We start from the raw sequence: 11550 nt of genomic DNA on the forward strand, positions 1-11550 counted from the left end.
TTCATAGCTTCAGCAGTTAAGAAACGTGCCATAGTTACACTATAATGGCCAATTTACGCCATTTGACCTCTGTCAGACCTAGAAAAGGAGGTCAAATCCAAAAATCGTAGGACATGTGGTGTATCCTTGCGAGAAGTCCCTGCCATAAAAATTTTATCGAAAACAATTCACTCAAATGAGCAAGATATTGCACTTCTTCCTTTTTCCATTATGGCCCCCTGGTGGCCGAATAAAGAATCAGATCAGGCCAAAATTCGGCATCAAAGGTTATCTGATGTAGGGGGTTATATGCACCAAGTTTCAAGTTCATAGCTTTACTGGTTAAGAAACGTGCCATAGTTTACACTCTAACGGCCAATTTACGCCATCTGACCTCTGTGACCTTGAAAAGTAGGTCAAATTGAAAACTCGTAAGACATGTGATGTATTCTTCCTAAGAGTACCTACCATAAAAACTTTATCGAAAACAAGTCACTTATAAGCGAGATATCACACTTTTTAATTTTAGATTTCCACTTTTGGCCCCCTGGTGGCAAAGTCGAGGATCAGATCAAACTGAAATTCAGCACCAGAGGCTATGTGATATAGGGGGTTATATGTACTAAGTTTCAAGTTCATAGCTTTAGTGGTTAAGAAACGTGCCATAGTTACACTGAAACAGCCAATTTACCCCATTTGACCTCTGTGACCTTGATAAGTAGGTCAAATTAAAAACCCTTATGATATATGATGTATCCTTGCTATGAGTACCTACCACAAAAATTTCATTCCAAACAAGTCATTAATAAGCGAGATATCACACTTTTTAGATATCTACATTCGGCCCCCTGGTGGCCAAATTAAGAATCAGATCGGACCGAAATTTAGTGTCACAGGTCATCTGACCAAGGGAGTCCTGTGTACAAAGTTACAAGTTCATAGGCTTAGCGGTTAAGAAACGTGCCACTGTTTTTGAAACAGGATACGACGACGACGGACGACGACGACAGATGACGACGGACGACGGACACTGCGGTATTGTATAGACTCCCCTACGGTGAGCCAAAAATGAAACCAACTGATTTGCTATACATACCATATGTTTTTTGTTTAGTATTAGGATTATGTGCACCCTAAAAGGTTCAAAAATAAAATCAGGTTTGGAACCAAGTTTTCAAAAAGACAACGTGCTTCTTCCTCCTCCAAGGTGGGAAAAGCATTATTTACGTGCCACTATGGTCAGGCCCCGATTCAGTGCATTTGCCTAGTGACTCTGGCCACACTGGCCAGAGGGAGTCAACCCCAGCTACTCATGTTTCGCAATTGACACAAGTTACAAGGAACCTTAATTTTAAGTCTCATACGAAGGACTGTGAAGGGCCAGGAATTCTCTGAAAGCCAGGCTAGTTAATCCAGTTATACAATATTGGTTCTCCTCGATCAAACCCAGGCCCTATTGTGTAGGGGCCAGCAGTGTTATTGTTAACCACTAGGCTATGAGGCTCCCCACAAGGGTTGGTGTCCTCTGGCTCTGACATCCAATCATTTTCCTAGGTGTGCCTTTCTCAAAGGTGGCTTGCCTCTCACTTGACTGCCACTGTGCCAGAGGCCTGGTGGATTGTTGTGCCATTTGGAGCATTTTAAGGTTGAAGAGTGAATCTTCTTGGCCAATCATGCATGACCATGGCACAAAAATCAAGAGAGTGTAATGTCCTCTCAAGAAAGTCGATAATGAAGAAACACATACCTTTCGTCGCCATGGGAGGCCAGGCACACCATAATCATAGCGTAACTCCTCCCCCGATTTAATGTCTCTGACGGCAGAGAAAGCAAGGCGTGGTGTGTCAGAAATTAAGATTACTGCAATTCTGCAGTTACGGACTCTGGCCCTTTCGCCGTCATTGACCAGTCTCCCCAGCCTGTTGGACGATTTTGTTGAATCAACACTGAAATGGACAAGGTTGATTTTACAGTCTAAGCCAAGTTAAAACTGGATTTATTGTGGATATGCACATCCACGTCCGCTACGTATTACCCCCACTCTGAGCACAACTTCCTGGAGCTTCAACGCCAACTGATGAAACCACATCCCAGACAAGAAATGAAATGTCCTGGGGACATTGTGCTCACATGGGAATGACTTGGTGGGAGACAAAATAACAGGGATAGGTTTTGACTTTGAAGATGCATAATTTTCAAATCTTCTCCTCGGGAACACCCGGAGGACAACAAGGGAATACCATTTAATTCTAATGGAGTGAATGGTTCTGGAGGACAAATTTGTGAAGGGATAAATCTTATGACTGTGGAGAAAATTGTCTGGGTATAACTGCAGCATTGAAATGAAATGTCCTCGGGTCATTGTGTTCAGATGAGGCAATAAAAGACAGGTGCGAACGGATGAATGGTCCTTACCATCACCATCAGTATTGGTATTTCCAATTTATTTTTATTCAAGTATAAAAGACATGAAAGAAAGAGGGTTGTCATGATTAACATTAACCAGCGAGACCTTAAAAAGTAGGTCAAGCGATTCAATGTTCTTCATCACTACGTTGAGCTTGATCAGATAAATCTAAGGACATTTCAATAAAAAAATCACACAGTGAAGGTTTCACTGATATAAGACCCACATCGGATTTTATGACCTGAAAAATAGGTCATTATGTACCGTATTTTCCTGCGTATAAAACACACCGGGGTATAAAGAGATGCCTAATACGAATAGGTGTCTACCAAATTTTAACAGGCTAAGACAAAATGACATTACCGTAACATGCCACCATATAAGTGAAATTTTCGAGTTTGACCTTTGTGACCTTCTTAGAAAAGTAGGTCAAGAGGTCAAGGTCATGTTTCAAGCACTATGTTAAGATTGATCCGAACAATCCATGACATACATTTGAAGATCACAAAGTGAAGGTTTCTTGATGACCCACCTTGGATTTCATGACTTTGACCTACCTTACCTACACCTGGAAAGTAGGTCACATTGTCATTGACCAGATCTTTGCCAACACGTAGAGATGCCTAATAGGTGTCTACCCACCAAATTTGAAGAGTCTATGACAAATAATGATGGAACGTGCCACCTTCGATGAAATTTTAAGTTTGACCTCTGTCACCTTGAAAAGTATGTCAAATCAAAAACCTGTGTAATATGTCATGTAGTCCTAATGAGGTGTCCAAAGAAAAAATTTCATGCTTCTAGCTATCAGCGTTCATAAGATATTGACAAAATTCGGTTTTCAAAGATGGCTGCCTATAGCCAAGGAAGTAGATCAAATTGCAATGATTTTTGGTATGTCATGTATGTCAAGTCATTGTCATAAGACATCCTCACATAAAGTTTCAACTTTGTAGACACAACAGTGAGCAAACGTGCTACCATTGTTGACAGACGACGGACGGACGGCAGATAGACGGACGGACTGACCGACAGACGACGGATGTGACAAGACGTGATGACATAACTTGTCATAAGCTCACCAAGGCATGCAAGGTGAGCTAAAAAACATCTATTACAGTTTTCAATTTTTTCGAGATATTTTTTGAACAACACACACAGCATTTTCAAAAAGTACAGCCAAAGTAAATATTTTTACTGGATTCTGAGTGTGGAGAAAATCCAGAGTCAACGATATCAGAAAAACTACAAATTAGCAAAGAATCTAAAATTTTGTGTCTTCACATTCAAGTTTCCTCTCAAAAATGGTGAAAAAATATTAACCCTTTTAATAGCTCCTAGACGCCCGGAACCGCCCTGCCCGTTTCTCACTGGACGCCCGCAACCGCCCGACCGCATAAATTATAAATGGAAAAATACATGGGAACTGTGGAGTGAGACCAACCTCGTTTTCAGGTACCAGGAAGTATACTGCATTGAATGCATGCAAGTTTTTATCATGTTGCTGTGTATGGATAGGGAGTAATTTTCAGTTGAAGTTTGGGACCAAGGTTTGTTGACATTTTGCAAATCACGCCATTGTGGAGCTATTGTGTGGGAGGACAATGGCTTATTTTGGAGTCGACGATGTGTTACAGCAGCTGGATTTATACAGCGACAATTCAGATAGTTGTGTTGATGACTTTGGAGGTTCAGACTTAGATATTGGAGGAGGAATTGAGGAAGGAGGGGGTCTGGAAAAGGGCCTAGGGTCACTTGCAAAACCACTAAGCACTACATGCATTGCAGCACTGCTACGTGCATTGATCATTGGTTTATGTGTTGAAACACTGCTATGATGTACATGGTCCATGCTGTGATTATTTTAGCGTATTTTTGTCGTCTGCGTGGGGGTACACGTGGTCGGGCGGATCTGGGCGTTCAGGAGACATGATATGAAATATTATTTGACAGACTTCTATGACCATTTTTGGCTCGCCGTAGGGGAGTCTATACGATACCGCAGTGTCCGTCGTCCGTCGTCGTCCGTCGTCGTCGTCGTCGTCGTCGTCGTCGTCGTCCGTCGTATCCTAGTTCAAAAACAGTGGCACGTTTTTTAACCGCTAGGCCTATGAACTTAAAACTTTGTACACATGACCCCCTAGGTCAGGTGACCCGTGACACTAAATTTCTGTCCGATCTGATTCTCTACTTGGCCACCAGGGGGCCAAATGTGGATATCTAAAAAGTGTGATATCTCGCTTATTAGTGACTTGTTTTCGATAAAACTTTTGTGGTAGGTACTCATAGCAAGGATACATCATATATCTTACGAGTTTTTAATTTGATCTACTTTTCAAGGTCGCAGAGGTCAAATGGCGTGAATTGGCCGTTTGAGTGTAACTATGGCACGTTTCTCAACCACCAAAGCTATGAGCTTGAAAGTTGGTACATATAACCCCCTATATCAGATAACCTCTGGTGCTGAATTTCAGCCTGATCTGATTCTTGACTTTGCCACCAGGGGGCCAAAACAGAAAAAGTAAGAAGTGCAATAGCCTGCTTATTAGCAAATTGTTTTTGATGAAATTTTTATGGGAGGGACCCCTAGCAAGGTTACCTCAGATGTTGCACGATTTTTCGGATTTGACCTACTTTTTAAGGTCGCAGAGGTCAAATGGCGTAAATTTGCCGTTCGAGTGTAACTATGGCACGTTTCTCAACCGCAACAGTTATGAACTTGAAACTTTGAACAAATGACCCCCTAGGTCAGTTGACCTTTTACACTGAATTATGGTTCGGTCTGATTATTGACTTGGCCACCAGGGGGCCCAAACTCAAAACTCAAAAAGTGTGATTTCTCGCTTATTACTGATTTGTTTTTGATAAAAGTTTCATGGTAGGTACTCCCAGCAAGGATACATCACATATCTTACGGGTTTTTGATTTGACCCACCTTTCAAGTTCACAGAGGTCAAAGTTGAAAACTTTACCGTTCTTGGTACATTTTGTCGTTGTTCAATGTAAAGAGTTTTAATTTTGTGTAATGATGCATCTAAGAAGCTACTATTTGTATGCCAAGTTTCAGCCAGATCGGAATTCAAATATGGCCGAAATTGCATGTTTTGTGGGTTTTTCCTCGTATTGTGGCAATCCAAAGGTCGTGAGTTCAAACCCCGGTCAAGGACAGCCAAAAATATTTTTATTTTTCATCTTTTCCTTTTTTCTTTTCTGAGTTCTATCTTACATTTTCTTCATTTTTTGATTTATTTGGTGCCATAGATTTAATTAGGCGGCCATCTTGGAAATCGTTTTTTGCCGATTGCTGTAGTGTAACGAGCGATGAAATTGTTATGGTCAGGTGGATGTGTCTACATCACATATCACCCTGGTTTGTTATTTGACCTACCTGTCAGGGTCACTGAGGTCAAAGTTAAAAGTATATTCACCATTGTCATGGAGTGGCACGTTTCTTCACTATCATTTTCACCTAGACTCTACAAGCTTGGAACCACAAGTCTCGGATTCACCACTTGGCCAGGGCCGGCTCTGAACTGGTCACAGATGCATGTATAAATTATGAGAGGCCTACATACTGTAGCACTTTCTGTAACTGTCTACTAAAAATACTTACGGTGAGCACAATGGCCCCTGGCCGTTTCATTGTGAAAAAAACCCTCAGATGTGTAGAGGACCTTCCATAGAACAAAATAAACACAACTTGTAGCACATTATCTTTTAGTTTTTCTATCTCTTTTTCCAAAAAACGAATACATGTAATTTTTTGTGAAAATGCTCCAGGGAACCACGGTATTTAAAAATAAAATCTCTAGGAGCTAAAGGGTTAATCAGATCAGCACTTCTATCGACAGATCTCGTCATGCTCCACCATGCCATCTCTTTAAAGGCCTAGCAGGAGTGACTCAGAATGGCCAAAATTTGTGTGGCCAGAAAAATAGTCAATCTCACTAAAATGGGAACTCAAAATTAGATTTGAGTGTTCCACACTGATCTATCCTAAATGAAAAGGATTCAAGTTCAACAAGAGGCTAAAACCGATCTCCATAAAAAAACAAAGGAATTTGGAAATTTTTGAATGCCCAATCTTCAAAGAAATCCAGCGCATTTAATACTGAATAAGATACAGTTTCTCATCATGAAATTCTGGATATCAAAACAACATACCTTTCATGACATCATGCTAGCAATTTTTTTCCTGGATATCAACCCCAAATGATCTACATGTAGTACCTTTTTTTAGTTGGCCTTTGACAGCAAACATAATATTTTAATACTGCTATAAAAATACTCGCCAATATTCAGTGCCGTTCACCTTAAAAAAGAACATGTAGTTCCCCTTCTCCTTCATCTTGTATTCTTCCTCCCTCTGCAGGGCCTCCTTCTTTGAGATTAGCTCTCCAGAGTACTCAAGCAGGAAGTCACCTTTTTTTATATCTTGGAGGGTGAAAACTCCACGGCCTGAAATAAAATATGATAAAATATGAAAATGTCCAAGCAGGATCATGTGCTCATCTGTGTCTACAATCTTCATGCTAATTTGCTGTAAACCGGGTATTGTTGGCAAAGCCAAAAGGTTGTGAATTTGCTCATTTTTCATTTGGCGTAGACACAATTTCTGCGTTTGGTGCCAAAATTTAATGGTTTTTAAAAATGCATGCCATTAGGGTTAACATTTAGCACATCTTATGTTCGTGTTTGCCTCCCAAATCGCAAAATTAAACAGCTTTTCAAAATTTAATGTAAATAGAGTTAGTCAAATTGGTGTCAATAAAGTGATCTCAGCATGACATCAGATTGACACTAACATCATGTTTATTTAAACCTTTAAAGTGTAAGTACATGTAAGTCAGAGCCACACTGCTTTTCATGAAAGTAGTCACAGCGAGCAATTTAAAACAACCCAGAAACTTCAGAGTGGATATCAGCTCGTATATCACATATGGGCCCATTTACGTTTGGCAAGCTGCTACTTTTTGCAAGTGCCCGACCGTCAGCCACACGAGGAAGTTCTTCTAGGATTTTACATGGTATGACATCATTTTTCAAAACATGGCCAACGTCTGTTTTTGGCGCCAAGATATTTACCCCTTGAACAGCCGATTTGAACCCCCCATACTGGTCATGCAGCAATATTTCAGCACGGAAATTTGGTCAGTTGGGTTTTTTTTGCGTTATGTCTCACCAGTAAACTGTATTTGGAACGATTTTGAAAAACATTACTAATCCCTTAAAATTTCCAAAATACATGGTTGAGAAGCAGGGTATGACCCAGCATTATGCCCCACACTATCTTGAAAAGACCCCAAAATGGGGAGATGGTTACATCACTTTTCGATTCATTCTGTCACATACAGTGATGCCAACACTGACCACTGTGTCCTGTATGTTCAATTCTAGCGAGGCTCATGCTCTTAACTCATGTATCTAAGATTGCATCCTTCATGTAATTGGCCATAACCACAAATAAACCGTCGCTTTCTTCTCATCGGTGGTAAAATTCTCTTCTGGTTTAGGAGTGTAGAGGATCCCCAGACATTTTCACACAATATTAGAACATTCAAGCTGACATACTAACAAAATCAGCCAATAGCCCCGCCCTGGTGAGCAGAAATCGAATCGAAGAGTGCTAAATCTTCTGTCTTCTGTTTACAATGGCCAGATTTTAAGTGCCTTGGCCTTAAGGCTTACACAATGCCAAAATTTGTCCGCCGACCGATGGAACTGGGTAGGTGTGGATGGATGGATGGAAGGACGCACACATTTGAATAGCAAATAGCCTAGCTCAACAGACGTTCGTTAGCTGAGCCAAAATGCATTGCGTTATTCTAATCTCAGTGCGCTCAACTCATGTACGAAAAGCCTTCCGTGCTACGCTAGTGCACCACAAGGTCAGACCTGTGGCGTTCGTAATAGAGGGGAAATCTAGTGGTTGCAGCATGATGATGTCATACGGCTCCACACAGCGCCTTATACTGCAACAGTCCACATGGAGAGGATCGTACTTAACTGACTAAACTTACCTATCTGCTCATCAATATATCTGGCTTGAAACCCAGAAGGATCCATACCCTTCTTGAGCCAGTACTGGGCGACAGCACTGGGGCACGTTGTACTATTCAGACTCAGAGTCCCCCTGGCATTCTGCCTGATTCTTAAATTAGAAGCCATCCTGAAAAAATTGTCCAAAAGTTAAAACATTACATTTATTTGAGCGGAAATGAGTGTTTATCTGTCAATGTCAATGGTCCGTCAGATCACACATGTCACTGTCAGTGCATGTGGTAAAAATTATCATGTAAACAAAAGCTACGCAAAGCGGGGGTGGTGTATTACTAGTGGTGTAACCGTGACCGTAGTGTATTGACATCCTAATCAGGGTTACTCGGGGTCAGGGTTACCTAGCCCTTGCTACATTATGCTAGTCACCAATCATTCCACATTTTAGGATGGTGCGATGGCTCCCTAGTGGCAAAACCAATAATTGCATCGCATCCGCTATCAATCAAAAGGAACCTCCCTCCTCCACCCAATATTCTAACAAAAAATAGAATCAGTCCCAAACTGTTTTCAAGTTATCATGTGAAAATGATGACACCCCCATAGCCCTAGTGGCAAAACATGAATCGCATTGCACCAAATATCAAAAGGAGGCTTCCCGGACCTGACAGCACAACCAAACCAATTGAAATCAATGCAAAAAGCCGTTCTCAAGATATCCTATACTACTTGACTTCACCCTAAAGTTACTTGGGCCTGGCGCGAGAGCGTTCGGGCTCAATAGATAACTTCACAGTCGACACCAGGCAGAGAGTCACTGGGAGCCACAACAAATCTAAAAATAGGCACAACGAACAAAAGAACACATGGTGTGCGACCGTCCTTTTTTTGCAGCTGGTTTGTTGTGGCTAGCAGTGACTAGCTCCGCCTGGTGTGAAGATATCTTTCCATACTCGGCATGCGTTTCAACCAAAGCGCTGCGCCAGTAATCGAACGCGCTATAACAACTGAAAAACATATCGCTGGCACACTTATCACTACTACTGGGTCAGGGAGCTAAGTGTTCTGATAACAAGCACAGCTGGAGCTCCTAAAACTAAAAAAATCTCCCTAGGGATCGCTCCCCATGTCATGTGCATGCATTATAATTTATCATGCATTCCATACATTACATTCAGACCATCGATCGATGTCAAAGTACGAGGCCTATGCCGGCCGTCCTGTCACCATGGAATATAAGTTCGGCACATCAACTTTGTACAGATCTTACCTTTTGGCCGGGGGGATCAATGTTTGGCGAGGAGGAGCTGAAATATTCTTTTCCCGCCTCAGGGCTCCGACTTTGACGCCATTTGTATAAGGCAGACGGTAGTTGCGCGAGACTCAGGAGATTTAAGTACCGCGCACAGTTTTCTTAGCGTTTCATTTCGCCTTTTGTATCGCTAATACGCAAACATTAGTGGAGAAAAACATTTAAACAAGAATCGGTTTATGAACACGTTTTTAAAATTCGTTACACGAACTAAATTTACTATAAACGGAAAAGTTTCATTGCTCGAGACTCTTTTGGTCCGTAGGATTCCGAGCAACCGGGATTGGAGTGTATCGGGCCGATTTTGAGCTGAATATGGACATAGTTTTCTTACGCATCTTTGATGAGTACTATCCGGTTAATTGGGGACATCCTTAAATAATCGAAATTTATACATTTTTGGGTCCTAGAAGGCATTCTGGACCATTTCAAGCTATCTTGTTAACCGGGGACGTCCCCGGTTGACACCATGTCCCCGGTCTGTTGGTGTGTATTCATGTCCGAGTCCCCGGTTGACACCTTTTACATACGCACAGACACACAGACACACAGACACACAGACAGACACACATTCAGGCATATTTTGGGAATTCGGCATGTTGGGAACAACCATTTCCCAAATGTTCAATATTGGGACCCTTGAAAACTGTACACACATTGAGACACAATTTGGGCCCTTGTCCAGAATTTAGAAATTGGGAACTGAAGCCAAAAATTGTGCACACATTAGGACCAAATTTGGGACCTTGTCCGTAAACAAATTGGGAACATGTACATGGACAGGCTGGCATTATATTTGGGAACTTTTGTCCACAAGGTAAAATATAAAACTTGGGAACTTTCAGTATTCAATTATGATGACCCCTAGTCAAAATTAAATGCAAACCTAATAGACCTGAATATTTTCCAAAACCGTCAGTCAGTCTGTTTTTGCTTTTTTGGTGATCATTTGTAGTTTTGAGACAACTTACATGATCTTACAAAGACTACATTTTTTGGTGAAAGTTTGAAATTTAAGATTAAAAAAATGCGACTGCATCATTTTGGAGCTTGGCTGTTTTTATATACAGATAAATTTGAAATAACATCAATTATAGTCACACTTTTTTTTGGAGATTTCAAGCCTTTGCCAAAATCCGACACCAGGACACTTTTAGTCTCAGAATGTGTATCGAACCCTGCAAAGTTGCCATAAAAAGCTAATGTTGATCCATTGAATATTATAGGAAATATTCAAGTTTATTAGGTTTGCATTTACTTCTTAAGGTGTACAATATGTACACATGAAAAGAAATATTCCATACTGGCAAGTTGACTGTAAGGCTGCATATCCATAGACCGTTCCCTTGTGACAAAGCTAAAATACGTTCACAGTGCACAACCTAGCAAACACGAACAGGGAAACTTCACAAGCAAACAGTCTATGGATACGTGGCCTTGTATGTCAGAGTACTGAAAGCAAGATGCGTGCTTTCAGACAGAAGTCCCGACTTAAAAGCTCTTCTGACATTAATTTGTCAATATCCAACATGCTGCACCACTGAATGCGAGAACTTTGTTTGATATTTTCTCAAAGTAATCAGTTCAACCATGCAAGGGGCTCATTTGATTTACAAAAGGAACAAAGTCAAGAAACATGTTCTAATCAAAATGTTTATGAAAACTGTTACACACAAATGAAATAAATTTCATTAACTGTTCAATTCTATTCAAAAAGAAGATTCAACATGCACAACTAGAGTGGTGAAAATTGCTATTTTATCAGTTCATGATGAGAAGTTTTACTTCTTGGGATCTTGTGTCCAAATTGGCCAGTGGAGATCTAGTGTCAAGTCTGTTGATCAGATGGTCAGCA

At 41.0% G+C, this 11550-nt stretch overlaps 1 protein-coding gene across 1 annotated transcript; it reads right to left on the bottom strand.

Annotated features, from left to right (window-relative positions):
• Positions 1–6662: 6662 nt before the first annotated feature.
• On the bottom strand, positions 6663–8580 carry LOC135482922 (N-lysine methyltransferase KMT5A-A-like). The gene is made up of 2 exons (XM_064763403.1): positions 8407–8580; positions 6663–6844 (listed from the first exon to the last, which is right to left on the bottom strand). Exons 1-2 carry the CDS (start codon positions 8552–8554, stop codon positions 6663–6665), a joined length of 330 nt encoding a protein of 109 aa, XP_064619473.1. The 5' UTR covers positions 8555–8580.
• Positions 8581–11550: the final 2970 nt, after the last annotated feature.

The sequence above is a fragment of the Lineus longissimus genome, chromosome 2 (genome assembly GCF_910592395.1).
Source record: "Lineus longissimus chromosome 2, tnLinLong1.2, whole genome shotgun sequence".
NCBI lineage: Eukaryota > Metazoa > Nemertea > Pilidiophora > Heteronemertea > Lineidae > Lineus > Lineus longissimus.

Bases quoted from the DNA above. Each gene is read 5' to 3' on its own strand.
- LOC135482922 (XM_064763403.1), bottom strand. From the start codon at position 8,554: ATGGCTTCTAATTTAAGAATCAGGCAGAATGCCAGGGGGACTCTGAGT. The intron at 6,845-8,406 runs GTAAGTTTAGTC...ATTTTATTTCAG, and splicing joins ATATATTGATGAGCAGATAG to GCCGTGGAGTTTTCACCCTC.